Here is a 13,435-nt window from a genome sequence, read left to right as displayed (position 1 = left end):
CGTATATTCCGGGGAATCTACTGGTGTATCTAATTAAGCAACAGCAATGGTTTAATGCACACAAAGTTTATATATAGTGGAGAATTTGAAAAACAAGTTTTGTTAAGTAGGATATCTAGTAATACAACTATTGACAGCACTGAGCCAGACTTAATGAAAATTCTCTGGCTTCCTGAAGCAGAAACTTGCCTAAGTCCTAACAAATAAAAAAATACTGAGGCTAGATTGGCTTCAACTCTATGGAATTCTTGCAGAATTTTAGTAGACACTGCCTCATGACCAATATACTGAAAATTGCTATCTCTACATGTGTACACACATAATATGGCTACATTAGATGTTACTTAGATTCCTGTAGTAGTTAGTGCTAAGAACTAATGCTAAAATATTTCAGATTTTCTGCCATGGTTTAAGGTTTAGCTTCTTAACCCCACACACAATGTAAACCTTCTATATTTATTTAAACCACCAGGGCAAAATTCTAACCGGAATCATAGAATCATAGAATCATAGAATATAAGGGTTGGAAGGGACCCCAGAAGGTCATCTAGTCCAACCCCCTGCTCAAAGCAGGACCAATTCCCAGCTAAATCATCCCAGCCAGGGCTTTGTCAAGCCTGACCTTAAAAACCTCTAAGGAAGGAGATTCTACCACCTCCCTAGGTAACGCATTCCAGTGTTTCACCACCCTCATAGTGAAAAAGTTTTTCCTAATATCCAATCTAAACCTCCCCCACTGCAGCTTGAGACCATTACTCCTCGTTCTGTCATCTGATACCATTGAGAACAGTCTAGAGCCATCCTCTTTGGAACCCCCTTTCAGGTAGTTGAAAACAGCTATCAAATCCCCCCTCATTCTTCTCTTCTGCAGGCTAAACAATCCCAGCTCCCTCAGCCTCTCCTCATAACTCATATGTTCCAGACCCCTAATCATTTTTGTTGCCCTTCGCTGGACTCTCTCCAATTTATCCACATCCTTCTTGAAGTGTGGGGCCCAAAACTGGACACAGTACTCCAGATGAGGCCTCACCAATGTTGAATAGAGGGGAACGATCACGTCCCTCGATCTGCTCGCTATGCCCCTACTTATACATCCCAAAATGCCATTGGCCTTCTTGGCAACAAGGGCACACTGCTGACTCATATCCAGCTTCTCGTCCACTGTCACCCCTAGGTCCTTTTCCGCAGAACTGCTGCCTAGCCATTCGGTCCCTAGTCTGTAGCTGTGCATTGGGTTCTTCCGTCCTAAGTGCAGGACCCTGCACTTATCCTTATTGAACCTTATCAGATTTCTTTTGGACCAATCCTCCAATTTGTCTAGGTCCTTCTGTATCCTATCCCTCCCCTCCAGCGTATCTACCACTCCTCCCAGTTTAGTATCATCCGCAAATTTGCTGAGAGTGCAATCCACACCATCCTCCAGATCATTTATGAAGATATTGAACAAAACCGGCCCCAGGACCGACCCTTGGGGCACTCCACTTGATACCGGCTGCCAACTAGACATGGAGCCATTGATCACTACCCGTTGAGCCCGACAATCTAGCCAGCTTTCTACCCACCTTGTAGTGCATTCATCCAGCCCATACTTCCTTAACTTGCTGACAAGAATACTGTGGGAGACCGTGTCAAAAGCTTTGCTAAAGTCAAGGAACAATACATCCACTGCTTTCCCTTCATCCACAGAACCAGTAATCTCATCATAGAAGGCGATTAGATTAGTCAGGCATGACCTTCCCTTGGTGAATCCATGCTGGCTGTTCCTGATCACTTTCCTCTCATGCAAGTGCTTCAGGATTGATTCTTTGAGGACCTGCTCCATGATTTTTCCAGGGACTGAAGTGAGGCTGACTGGCCTGTAGTTCCCAGGATCCTCCTTCTTCCCTTTTTTAAAGATTGGCACTACATTAGCCTTTTTCCAGTCATCCGGGACTTCCCCGGTTCGCCACGAGTTTTCAAAGATAATGGCCAATGGCTCTGCAATCACAGCCGCCAGTTCCTTCAGCACTCTCGGATGCAACTCGTCCGGCCCCATGGACTTGTGCACGTCCAGCTTTTCTAAAAAGTCCCTAACCACCTCTATCTCCACAGAGGGCTGGCCATCTCTTCCCCATTTTGTGATGCCCAGCGTAGCAGTCTGGGAGCTGACCTTGTTAGTGAAAACAGAGGCAAAAAAAGCATTGAGTACATTAGCTTTTTCCACATCCTCTATCACTAGTTTGCCTCCCTCATTCAGTAAGGGGCCCACACATTCCTTGGCTTTCTTCTTGTTGCCAACATACCTGAAGAAACCCTTCTTGTTACTCTTGACATCTCTGGCTAGCTGCAGCTCCAGGTGCGATTTGGCCCTCCTGATAACATTCCTACATGCCCTAGCAATATTTTTATACTCTTCCCTGGTCATATGTCCAACCTTCCACTTCTTGTAAGCTTCTTTTTTATGTTTAAGATCCGCTAAGATTTCACCATTAAGCCAAGCTGGTCGCCTGCCATATTTACTATTCTTTCGACTCATCGGGATGGTTTGTCCCTGTAACCTCAACAGGGATTCCTTGAAATACAGGATTTTCCTTTCTTAACACTTTCATCACTTTAAGAAAAGTGCTAACCAAAGCTGGTGGTTTATCAAGTCATTTCCCCAACTTAACAGAGCCAGAAGATAGAAAAAAACCTAAACAATAACAAAAACCCAACAGCACTTAGAGGGTAATGATTGTTGTCAGCTTCAGGTCAAAGTTGTTGCTACTTCCTCAGGCTGGCAGAATCTCTGGTCCCCTGAGGTCAGCTCGAAAAGCTCAACTGAGGTGAGGTGTTGTTGTTCGATGAATCCCGTCCTCTTTATTAGTGAGTAGGACCAGCAGAAAGAGTATAAGATAATTAGACAAACACCAAATCCTGGACCATCCTGGGCACATTAGTGAACCTGAGAAATACTATAACTCAAGACTCAATAGGCTTAACATTCATCTATCCCATGACCTGGAGAAGAAAATAAAGAAAGTGATAGGCAAAGCAAACACACCCCAGTCCCTAAAAAGCAAAGGGGCACCACCTCCCTCTGGGATTACTCTGTTTTTTATACATAGGAAACCTTCTGCCACCTGCAAAATGTTTCAGTGAGAGAATGCTGATAGCATAGTTATCTAGCTGATATACACGATCAGTTTAATAGTCTCAATCTTCCCTTGTCATCTATGTAGCTTAAGCAACTTGAGAGATTTAGTTCTTAATTTTTTTTTCTTTAATGGCACAAGGGTCACTGACTGCAGGGGTAGTCCATTCGCGGCCCTCTTATAATTTTAAGGTGTTAAGATGATAGTGACCTGACAAAAAAAATGCACGAACTGAGCAAGACCCTTGTGGTCCCTTCTAACCCTGTGGTTCTATGATTTTAAGATGAATACTTGCAGCCATATTCTATTTTCAGTGTTAGTGGATAATGTTTGACAATCTGCTGGACTTCCCAGAATTGTGAGTTACTCTGTTACCCCTCTTTGCCCCAGCAGTTGAGAGTTTTGCTGCTGCTAAGCTATGTATCAGCTCCCTCACACACCAACTTGTCTGCTTTGCCAGCAAACTCTTCAGGGTGCTGCCCTTCCAAACCTTGCCCCGCAGGCAACAATCAATGAACCCAGCTCACAAGTTCTTCAGAGGTGTCTCTCTCAGTGTCCAGCCCTCTTACTGAGCACTCATGGAGGTTATTAAGTTCTCTCCTCCCTCAGAGAGTCAGCACTCAGCAGCTTATTACCTTAACTGGGGTTAACAAACACTCTATTTTAATCAAAGCACTGAACTGGTTTGTAGTAAAGCTAAAACAAGTTTGTTAAACAAAAAGTCATAGGTTTAAGTGATGCCAAGTATAAGGAGTAATGATAGAAAGAGTTACAAGCAAACAAAAGTAAAAATACACTTCTAAGACTAAAACCTGAATTAACAAACTAGCTCTAACCAAGTCTTTTTTCCAGCATGGCTGACGGCAATGTTCCCTCTAATTTTTTCGACCCATGTGCAGAATGAATTTTGTTATGTGCGCCAATAATATTGAAGTGATGTGCACCACCAGTTGAAACAAAAAACCTATATATACTGCATTTATTTTCGTGCAAATTTTAAGTTATTTTACAGATATAATTAAAAATACAATTTGAAAATAAGCAACTTTCATCTGCACAGTATCTAAAGTTATTTATTTAACTAATGTTTTTTAAACTGGCACTTCTAAGGTTAGTACAGGCTAAAGTTACATTCTGGAAGGGTACTATTATTTGATTGTACTACTTTAAATAATGAATGACAAAGCACAATATGATAATAAAAGTAATAATGATAATTACTCCAGTCAGGACAGGGTAGGCATTTTAGAACTCACTAGTCAACGCATTAAATTTAAGTAGAAGAGAGAAATAAAATTATGAAATGGACAGACTAGTCAAAAAACTAAAATAACAGCACTCTGAAAGAATAAAATTACAGAGAACATATGTGCATTGCAGGAAGTACCAAGAAGTAACACCAACCACACCGCCAAAAGTATGTGTTGGGAGGTGAGTGTGAAAGAGACAATGTGTGTGTGTGTGTATGTATATGAGAATGAGAGAGAGACAGACAGGCAGGGTGTATGTGTGTGTGTGAGACAGAGACAGTGAGAGAGAGAGAGAGTGTGTGTGTTTTGGGGAAGTGTATAGGAGATTGTGCACTGTCACTTTAAGCAGAGCAGCACTCACCAGTCTAAAGGCTTGTTCAAACACAGGAACAGCCGCCAGCAGCTCCATCTCACTCCTGAGCCCTGTCCCTGCTCCCGCCCACTGCTCTGCAGAGATGGGTACATGGGTGGAGGGGAGAGGTTGGAGGAGGGGGACACCTGACATCAGCACTCCTTCCATTCTGCACAGCAAACAGGAGACTCCTCGAAGCAGCTGACCAGGGATGGCTCCAAAGCAGAGGGCAGGAGCAGCCTGGCAGCAGAGCAGTGGAGGGAGGGGCACTGAACACAAATCGCTGAGGAGGAGGTGTGCAGCTGTAATAATCGTGTGCACGGCACTTGATGGACTGTTGTGCGGCCGTGCAGGTGCATAACTTAGAGGGAACACTGCTGACCAGACTCTCTGGCTAAGACCCTTCACAGAGCTCAAAGTGCTCAATTTCTTTGACTCCGCAGGTGAAGGATAACTTAAGGGTTCTCTCCCCCTCCCTTTATAGTCCAGTTAATCTTTGAAATGCATTCTTCTGAAGGGTGTACCCAGATAAAGTTCCTTTCCCTGGATGGGTGTAGACACCACACTGGTTCCTCCCCTGCTGGTGGTTTTTACAGTGCAAATGATCTCTTCCTGCAACAACCTCTGATACAAATGAATAGCCCACAGAATTTGGCCACACCTGGTTTGAGATGTTGTCCTCTTTCCTTTGCCTGGAGAAAACCCGTTTATCAACTCCCTCTGACATGTCTAGTTTAAGTACCTTTTAGTCACATATTTCCAGCACATCTGTAAAGTTCTTTGTGGGGTTACTATATGGACATCATGTAAGAATGTTAATGATCAGTGGGGTATTAGTTTTCCAGTGATAAAGTATATGCTACATTCTGGGTAAATATCATAACAGCATGCCATCTGGCACTGGGCACTCCTAGTGTGTTAGCTCTCAGATTTGGGAGATGCTCCCTAGTGATCAGATGAAAAGATCCTGATTAGATGCAAAACCTACATACGTTAGAGATGGACCCTTCCTCAAACCAAAAACTGAGGTAAAATTCTAACCTCATTTAAGACAATGGTAAAACATATTAACTACAATAGGGTCAAGATTTCACTCCAGGGGTCTAGATTCAAATTTTGCAAATGGCACCTATCTATATAATGGGGTGAATCAAAACCTTGGATTCTCAGCACTCACCGAACTTTGACTTTGCACTGTTCAAAATTTAAATGAGTATCCAGAATTTTCAATTTTGAGCCCATATCTAGTATGTGGCAAACACGAACTTAAATACTGTCTATGACTGAATCTGACAAATAGGATGTGGACTTCTGAGTGGAGTTTGCAAAACATTGATTTATTTCTTCACTAGATAAGCCAATTTAATTACTTGTCCACATAGAATGTCTCCCTTGATCAAATTTCAGGCTATCAGCTATTTGATCTCATTGGCATTAGGTTTGCAAAGCTGGATATCTATCATAAACAAATTGCGGGCTTATTTGATGAGTATGTGCATTAAAGTGGCTCCAACTCTCTTCTCTGAAATATCTTCTTGTAACACAAGTGTCTGATTCAAAAATATCTACAGCTATTCTAATGACTTCTGAAGAGCCTTTCTGCAATTACTTTTTCTATCAACATGAAAGGTGTTTAATGATTCCAAAGATGCTTTCCTCCCTTACATGTAGTAACTGTAATAGTAACTAAAGCCCAGAAAGATTCTTCAGTATGTGGTCCATATTGATTGATTCTTTTGATAATTGAGAAGATGATTCCAGCACGAAAGCTGGCCATTAGGGTGACATGAGAATGACCAAACTGATGTATAGATCAGAGCGTCTTTATTTCGGAACCTCTTGTGCAACATACAATATCCCTGCCTCTGGCTTTTGAATAACTGAAGAAACTCCTCCTCCTCCTGGCTTCTCAATCCTGAGGAATATATTGACTTCCTTTATTAGAGAAGTTGGGACACAGAGAGCTCTCATGGTAATGGTTCCTCTTTTGGGTTCAAAAGGGGCTGTACTGTCTACAATATCATTTATTCCTAAAAAAAATTGGTGTTGAAATTGAGGTATTTCACATTTAGTATTCTGAATATAAATTAACCCTTTGATCATTAGCTGACGTATGAGACGGAGTACTTGTGGCACCTTAGAGACTAACCAATTTATTTGAGCATAAGCTTTCGTGAGCTACAGCTCACGAAAGCTTATGCTCAAATAAATTGGTTAGTCTCTAAGGTGCCACAAGTACTCCTTTTCTTTTTGCGAATACAGACTAACACGGCTGTTACTCTGAAACCTGACGTATGAGAATGAGTCAGCTGTTAGACCTAGATGGGACTACCCACTATCACATCTAGTATAAGCTAAAGCACTTAACATGATTAGCTTCTGAGAAGGGGTTTACTGAATCAGAGTAGTAGGGAAGAAAATAGAAAAATTTAATTTCCTTATCAGGGGGTAGCCGTGTTAGTCTGTATCCACAAAAATAACAAGGAGTCTGGTGGCACCTTAAAGACTAATAGATTTATTTGGGCATAAGCTTTCATGGGTAAAAAACACACTTCAGATGCATGGAGTAAAAATTACAGATGAAGGCATTATTGTACTTACACATGAAGAGAAGGGAGTTACCTCACAAGTGGAGAACCAGTGTTGACAGGGCCAATTCAATCAGAGTGGATGTAGTCCACTCCCAATAACTGATGACGAAGTGTCAATTCCAGGAGAGACAAAGTTGCTTTTGTAGTGAGCCAGCCACTCCCAGTCCCTATTCAAGCCCAAATTAATGGTGTTAAATTTGCAAATGAATTTTAGTTTGGCAGTTTCGCTTTGAAGTCTGTTTCTGAAGGGTTTTTGTTCAAATATGGCTACTTTTAAATCTGTTATAGAATGTCAAGGAAGATTGAAGTGTTCTCCTACTGGCTTTTGTATGTTACCATTCCTGATGTCTGATTTGTGTCCATATATTCTTTTACATAGAGACTGTCCGGTTTGGCCACTATACATGGCAGAGGGGCATTGCTAGCACATGATGGCATATATCACATTAGTAGATGTGCGGGTGAAAGAGTCCCTGATGATGTGGCTGATGTTGTTGGGTCCTCTGATGGTGTCGCTATGTAGTAGTATGGGGACAGAGCAGGCAATGAGGTTTGTTACAGGGATTGGTTCCTGGGTTAGTGTTTCTGTGATGTGGTGTGTAGTTGCTTGTGACTATTTGCTTCAGGCTGGGGGGCTGTCTGTAAGTGAGGACTGGCCTGCCTCCCAAGGTCTGTGAGAGTGAGGGATCGTTTTCCAGGACTGGTTGTAGATCGTTGATGATGTGCTGGAGAGGTTTTAGCTGGGGGCTGTATGTGATGGCCAGTGGTATTCTGTTATTTTCCTTGTTGGGCCTGTCCTGTAGCAGGTGACTTCTGGGTACCCATCTCGCTCTGTCAATCTGTTTCCTCACTTCCCCAGGTGGGTATTGTAGTTTTAAGAATGCTTGATAAAGATCTTATAGGTGTTTGTCTCTCTCTGAGGGATTGGAGCAAATTCGGTTTTATCTTAGGTCTTGGCTGTAGACAATGGCTCGTCTGATGTGTCCTGGATGGAAGCTGGAGGCATGTAGGTAAGTATAGCAGTCAGTAGGTTTCTGGTATAGGATGGTGTTTATGTGACCATCGATAATTTGCACTGTAGTGTACAGAAAGTGGATCTCATGTGTGGACTGGTCCAGGCTGAGGTTGATGGTGGGGTGGAAATTGTTGAAATCCAGGTGGAATTCTTCAAGGGCCTCCTTCCCGAGAGTCCATATGATGAAGATGTCATCAATGTAGCGCAAGTAGAGGAGGGGTGCTAGGGGACGAGAGCTGAGGAAGCGTTGTTCTAAGTCAGCCATAAAAATGTTGGCATACTGTGGGGCAATGCGGGTACCCATAGCAGTGCCGTTGACTTGAAGGTATATGTTGTCCCCAAATCTGAAATGGTTGTGGGTGAGGACAAAGTCACAAAGCTCAACCACGGCACGCTGGACAGTCTCTATGAAAAGACTAAATGGACACAAATCGGACATCAGGAATGGTAACATACAAAAGCCAGTAGGAGAACAATCTTCCTTGACATTCTATAACAGATTTAAAAGTAGCTATACTTGAACAAAAAAACTTCAGAAACAGACTTCAAAGCGAAATTGCAGAACTAAAATTCATTTGCAAATTTAATACCATTAATTTGGGCTTGAATAGGGACTGGGAGTGGCTGGCTTACTTCAAAAGCATCTTTCCCTCTCCTAGAATTGACAGCTCGTCATCAATTACTGGGAGTGGACTACATCCACCCTGATTGAATTGGTCCTGTCAGCACTGGTTCTCCACTTGTGAGGTAACTCCCTTCTCTTCATGTGTCAGTATAATAATGCCTTCATCTGTAATTTTCACTCCATGCATCTGGAGAAGTGAGTTTTTTACCCACGAAACTTATGCCCAAATAAATCTGTTAGTCTTTAAGATGTCACCGGACTCCTTGTTTAAATTTCCTTGGGTACTACTGAAGCGTTCTGCATCCTCGATCTGTACCATCATGAGGATGGGAATCTGAGCTTTCTGGAGAGGCATTTGCTTTCCTTTTGTTTTAATTTACAGTACAGAATAGCAGTCACCCAAGACATTTGTTTCCTTTTCAGGTGACATTTTTTACAGTTTACAAGAATCTCAGATTTAAATTTTGTTTCTGTGAAAATAATTCAGACATGTTAATTCTATAAGAGGCATCTCACAGAGATCAAAGACTACAAGAAGCCAGCCTATGCATTGTTCTAATGATACCCATATTTTCTGGATCCAAAGCAGTAATGGATTAAGTAGAGAAGTCTGAGTCCAGACTTTTGTCCCTGTCTTAGTATGAATTAGCCTCTCATTGTCTACTTTTCTTATTGTAACAAAGTCAAAAGCCATGGTGATCCTCTGTCCTCCTGAGGGGTGACCTTCTCTTTAAGAAAAGGTTGATGAGTCATATTCCAAAGTTCAGCCTGATGCAATTTGAAAGAGTGAAGAGATTAAATAACTGGGTAAAAAATGGACTTTCAGGGCTTATAACCAAAAGGCAGATGAACTGTTACAAGAGGCCCTTTCATTGGCAGCAGTGGTATTAATCATATTGTCAGAAGAAGATTTAATCTGTTAATCATTAAGCAAATGTTACGAACAGTAGCTCCTGTGCATTCATAATAGCCAATTCACCTGAATTTCAGGGTTTTATTTTTATATTACATTTTAGATGCACAAAGCACTGAACAGTAATAAAAATACAGCGAGGACAGAAAATAAGATACAAGCTCATCAGAAATTAGTCTAGAAGGAAATAGTATGATTAACACAAGAGGTGGATAGTGGAGCTGCGCGTGAAGACTAGAACAGGCTGATGTCATGGAACAGGGAGGTTTGTAGCAGAGATATGAAAAAGTAGACAAATTGGGCTTCTAGCTTGCTGATTGGGAGGCTACCCCAACCTTAGAAAGAAACTTGGGATGAGAGCAGATCCTCATTCAGCAGATGCAAATTGCTATATTGGCCTAGGATCTGACTCATCAAGGTAAGCATAGGGCAAAAGAAAAAATAAAGCAGAGAGGGATGAAGTTTAGTGGGACTATGGGAAGCCTGAGTCTCATCTCACTTAACTAAGTGTAGCTCCGTTAACCTCGGTATAGTTATTCTTGACTTTCACTGATTGAGGTGAATGAAGAAATAAACCCAAGGAGTGGAATAGGGCAGCAGTTCTCAAACTGTGGGTCAGGATACCTAAGTGGGTCGCGACTCCCTTTGAATGCGGTCGCCAAGGCTGGCTTAGACTTGCTGGGGCCCAGGGCTGAAGCTCGAGCCACACTACCCAGGGCCGAAGCCAAAGTCGAGAGCTTCAGTCCTGGGCGGCAGGGCTCAGGGTTGCAGGCCCCCTGCCTGGGGCTGAAGCCCTTGAGCTTCAGCTTTGGCTCCCTTGCCCAGAGCAGTGAAGCTCAGGTTTTGGTCCCTGCTCCTGGGGGTCATGAAGTAATTTTTGTTGTCAGAAGGGAGTTGCGATGCAATGAAGTTTGAGAACGCCTGAAATGGGGCACAGAAAGATTTTCCCAAGACACAACTTTTCCTTTTTGTACAGTTTGTTGCACTAGTGTTTCAAGTAACTAGAAAGATTTTAGTGGTATTTATTTATTGAATGCTGCTAATCTTCATTTGAGGAAGTACAGGAGGGTCTGGAGCATACAGGAAGAATAGGCAGAAGACTCCAGCAAAGCATAAGTACTTCTGTCCTCCTGGAAGAGGAAGAACTGGTAACTCTTTTATTTGCTCTGGCCATGGTAGCAATAATCACTGGAGATGCATTTGTGTAATCTTACTAGATACTGGTTTGGAATCAATTACTATGAAGAGAAGGAAAGATGCCTGTTTCAAAAAGCTAGTAGAGTCTGAAAAATCAGTATGTGAAAAATCTAGCTGCTGCCACTGTTTAAATATAGCACAGATTAACCAATTTAGTGCAATATTCAGGATAAACCTGCCAGCTGGCCACCTACCAATCAGTATCTAAGCTGGTTTGAAACAACAAAGATATTGCCCCTCAAAAGCCAGAAGTCATATTGCAATGTCGGAGAGAACATTAACGTAAGATCTTCAGTCGTCATTGCAATAAATCTGATGTTTTAGTAGTGTTAATTTTCCACTAAAAAGAAAAGGAGGACTTGTGACACCTTAGAGACTAAAAATTTATTTGAGCATAAGCTTTCGTGACCTACAGCTCAATTCATTGGATGCATCTGATGAAGTGAGCTGTAGCTCACAAAAGCTTATGGTCAAATAAATTTGTTAGTCTTTAAGGTGCCACAAGTCCTCCTTTTCTTTTTGTGGATACAGAGTAACACGGCTGCTACTCTGAAAACTTAATTTTCCACTGTTGAGGATAAAGCAAAGAGTAGTTGGCCAGGGAGTGCTCAGTGGTGGTTTTCAAAGTTAAGATCAGTTTCTCAGCTGTTTTAGAACATTTTTCTTCAAACAAACTGAATGACATTAGTCCACAGTAAGTGCAATTGTCTGCCAAGTTTCCTTTTTCTCTTCAATATTTAATTCGAATTCAAAAGACTGACACAAACATCGCAGATCCCAGTCTCACAAGCTGCCTTTACTGAAATCTATTTCTTTCAACAAGGAGAATGAGGAAGTCAGAACAAGTTTCTTTAGCAGAGCTGAATAAATACTGAAAAAATTCACATGAATATTCATTCAAATGTTTTAGAATTTTGCTTTGACAGGTCACATGCCAATTTTATTTGCTTTCCATAATTTCAAATTCATAACTGGGAGCATACATTCTGGAAACAAGATTCTAAGAATTATGCTCTTAGAATCCATGTATCCAAGCACCATGTGACTTATGCGTCATGGAGGTTACTGGGTTAGCTGGATCTCTGTCCACATGCTGGTCTCTCTGAGTGTGACAGGCCTCATTACCTCTTATGTGTGGAACTGTGCACTTCTCTCCCTCTTACACAGGGTGCTGTAACACAGGGCACGATCTGTCAACAGTGGTTACTTTGCAGGTCCAACTGTGTTCAGAACCTGAAGTTCTTCTCTTTGGAAATCTGTGACCTGTGGTGAATATAATGACCAGACAGTCTTCTCAAAAACCAGAGAATTGTTTATTTTAACAGATATAACAAAGCATTTAGAGAAAAAGGATTTTTAAAAAGTCCACAGATGTTTACCTTAGCTAAAGGCTTACCATCCCATGATGGTAACTGAAGTAGGCATATGTTTCATTCAGTGGGTGCTTGCGTTTCATTCTGATTTTCCCCAAAAAACTACCCCGCTTCCCATAAGAGAAGGTTCATTTTAATCCTTTCAGGGATCTTGTGTTCTTCTGTGTTCCCCAGCTGTGACCCTTCAGGTCATTACTAGTTTGTAGGCTCAGCAGGAGATTGAACCGGAATCGCAAAAGCATTTAGGTCTGGCATTTCGCCTTAACAACTCTCAAGTGTTTGCAGAGAAGTGGCTTATTTTGAGCCTTTCTTTTTCATTCCTGCCCGTTTGTCCAGGCAGCCTAGTTGATTTAACTCAATATATTCATACAGCAAGCATCTCAATAACCAAGCCAACACACAATATTCATAAATTATTACAGAGTGGTTCCAAATCAGCCGCTCTATGTAGCCAATAAAACACAGTTTTGTTACAAATTATTTGACCTGCTCTACTTTTTGGTCTTCTTATATTGGGATTATGAATTCAATTTGATTCTTGAGGAAAAAAATTAAATAGAAAGATTACAGTGAAGAAAAAGAGTAGAAGGAAGGAGAAAAACTATTGGTCAAAATAAAATCTTTAAAGATTAAACAAGAAGATGACAAATTTGGACCTACTTGAAATGCCTCTCTTAAAGGCTTAACTGATTTGTACCATATTTTGTTAAAAATATGTATCTTTGTATACAACTTGACTGGCATTTTAACCCTAAAATGTCTGAGATGCTAAGTCTATGACACTGGCATTTATAATGCCTAGTCTGACAGAACCTACTGAAAAATGTATCAGGAGACGAGTTTGAATGTGCACACATATTCATGTAGAAAGTGTGAGCAAATGCAAGGTAACACATTTGGGATAAAAATGAAATGCTGTCATTGGGCTAAAACAGTGGGTAACTCCTTTTGTAATGAAGTAACATCAGAGAGGAAGGTGGCCCATACAGAGACTGAGCCTAAATCA

The 13,435-nt window shown here is 41.5% G+C and overlaps 1 protein-coding gene across 1 annotated transcript in view; it reads right to left on the bottom strand.

Moving 5' to 3' along the window:
• The window catches only part of CYYR1 (cysteine and tyrosine rich 1), a 167,755-nt gene that overhangs the window by 48,389 nt on the left and 105,931 nt on the right, over nucleotides 1–13,435 (bottom strand). Inside the window, exon 4 of the mRNA XM_075133314.1 lies at nucleotides 12,182–12,319. Within this exon, the coding sequence (XP_074989415.1) occupies nucleotides 12,216–12,319 (104 nt within the window). The 3' untranslated portion in view covers nucleotides 12,182–12,215. The remainder of the gene's footprint in view (nucleotides 1–12,181; nucleotides 12,320–13,435) is intronic.

This window comes from Caretta caretta, chromosome 1 (genome assembly GCF_965140235.1).
Source record: "Caretta caretta isolate rCarCar2 chromosome 1, rCarCar1.hap1, whole genome shotgun sequence".
In the NCBI taxonomy this organism is placed as follows: domain Eukaryota; kingdom Metazoa; phylum Chordata; order Testudines; family Cheloniidae; genus Caretta; species Caretta caretta.
Note: the sequence above shows the minus strand (reverse complement) of the source record. Positions and strands in the feature narration are given on the sequence as shown.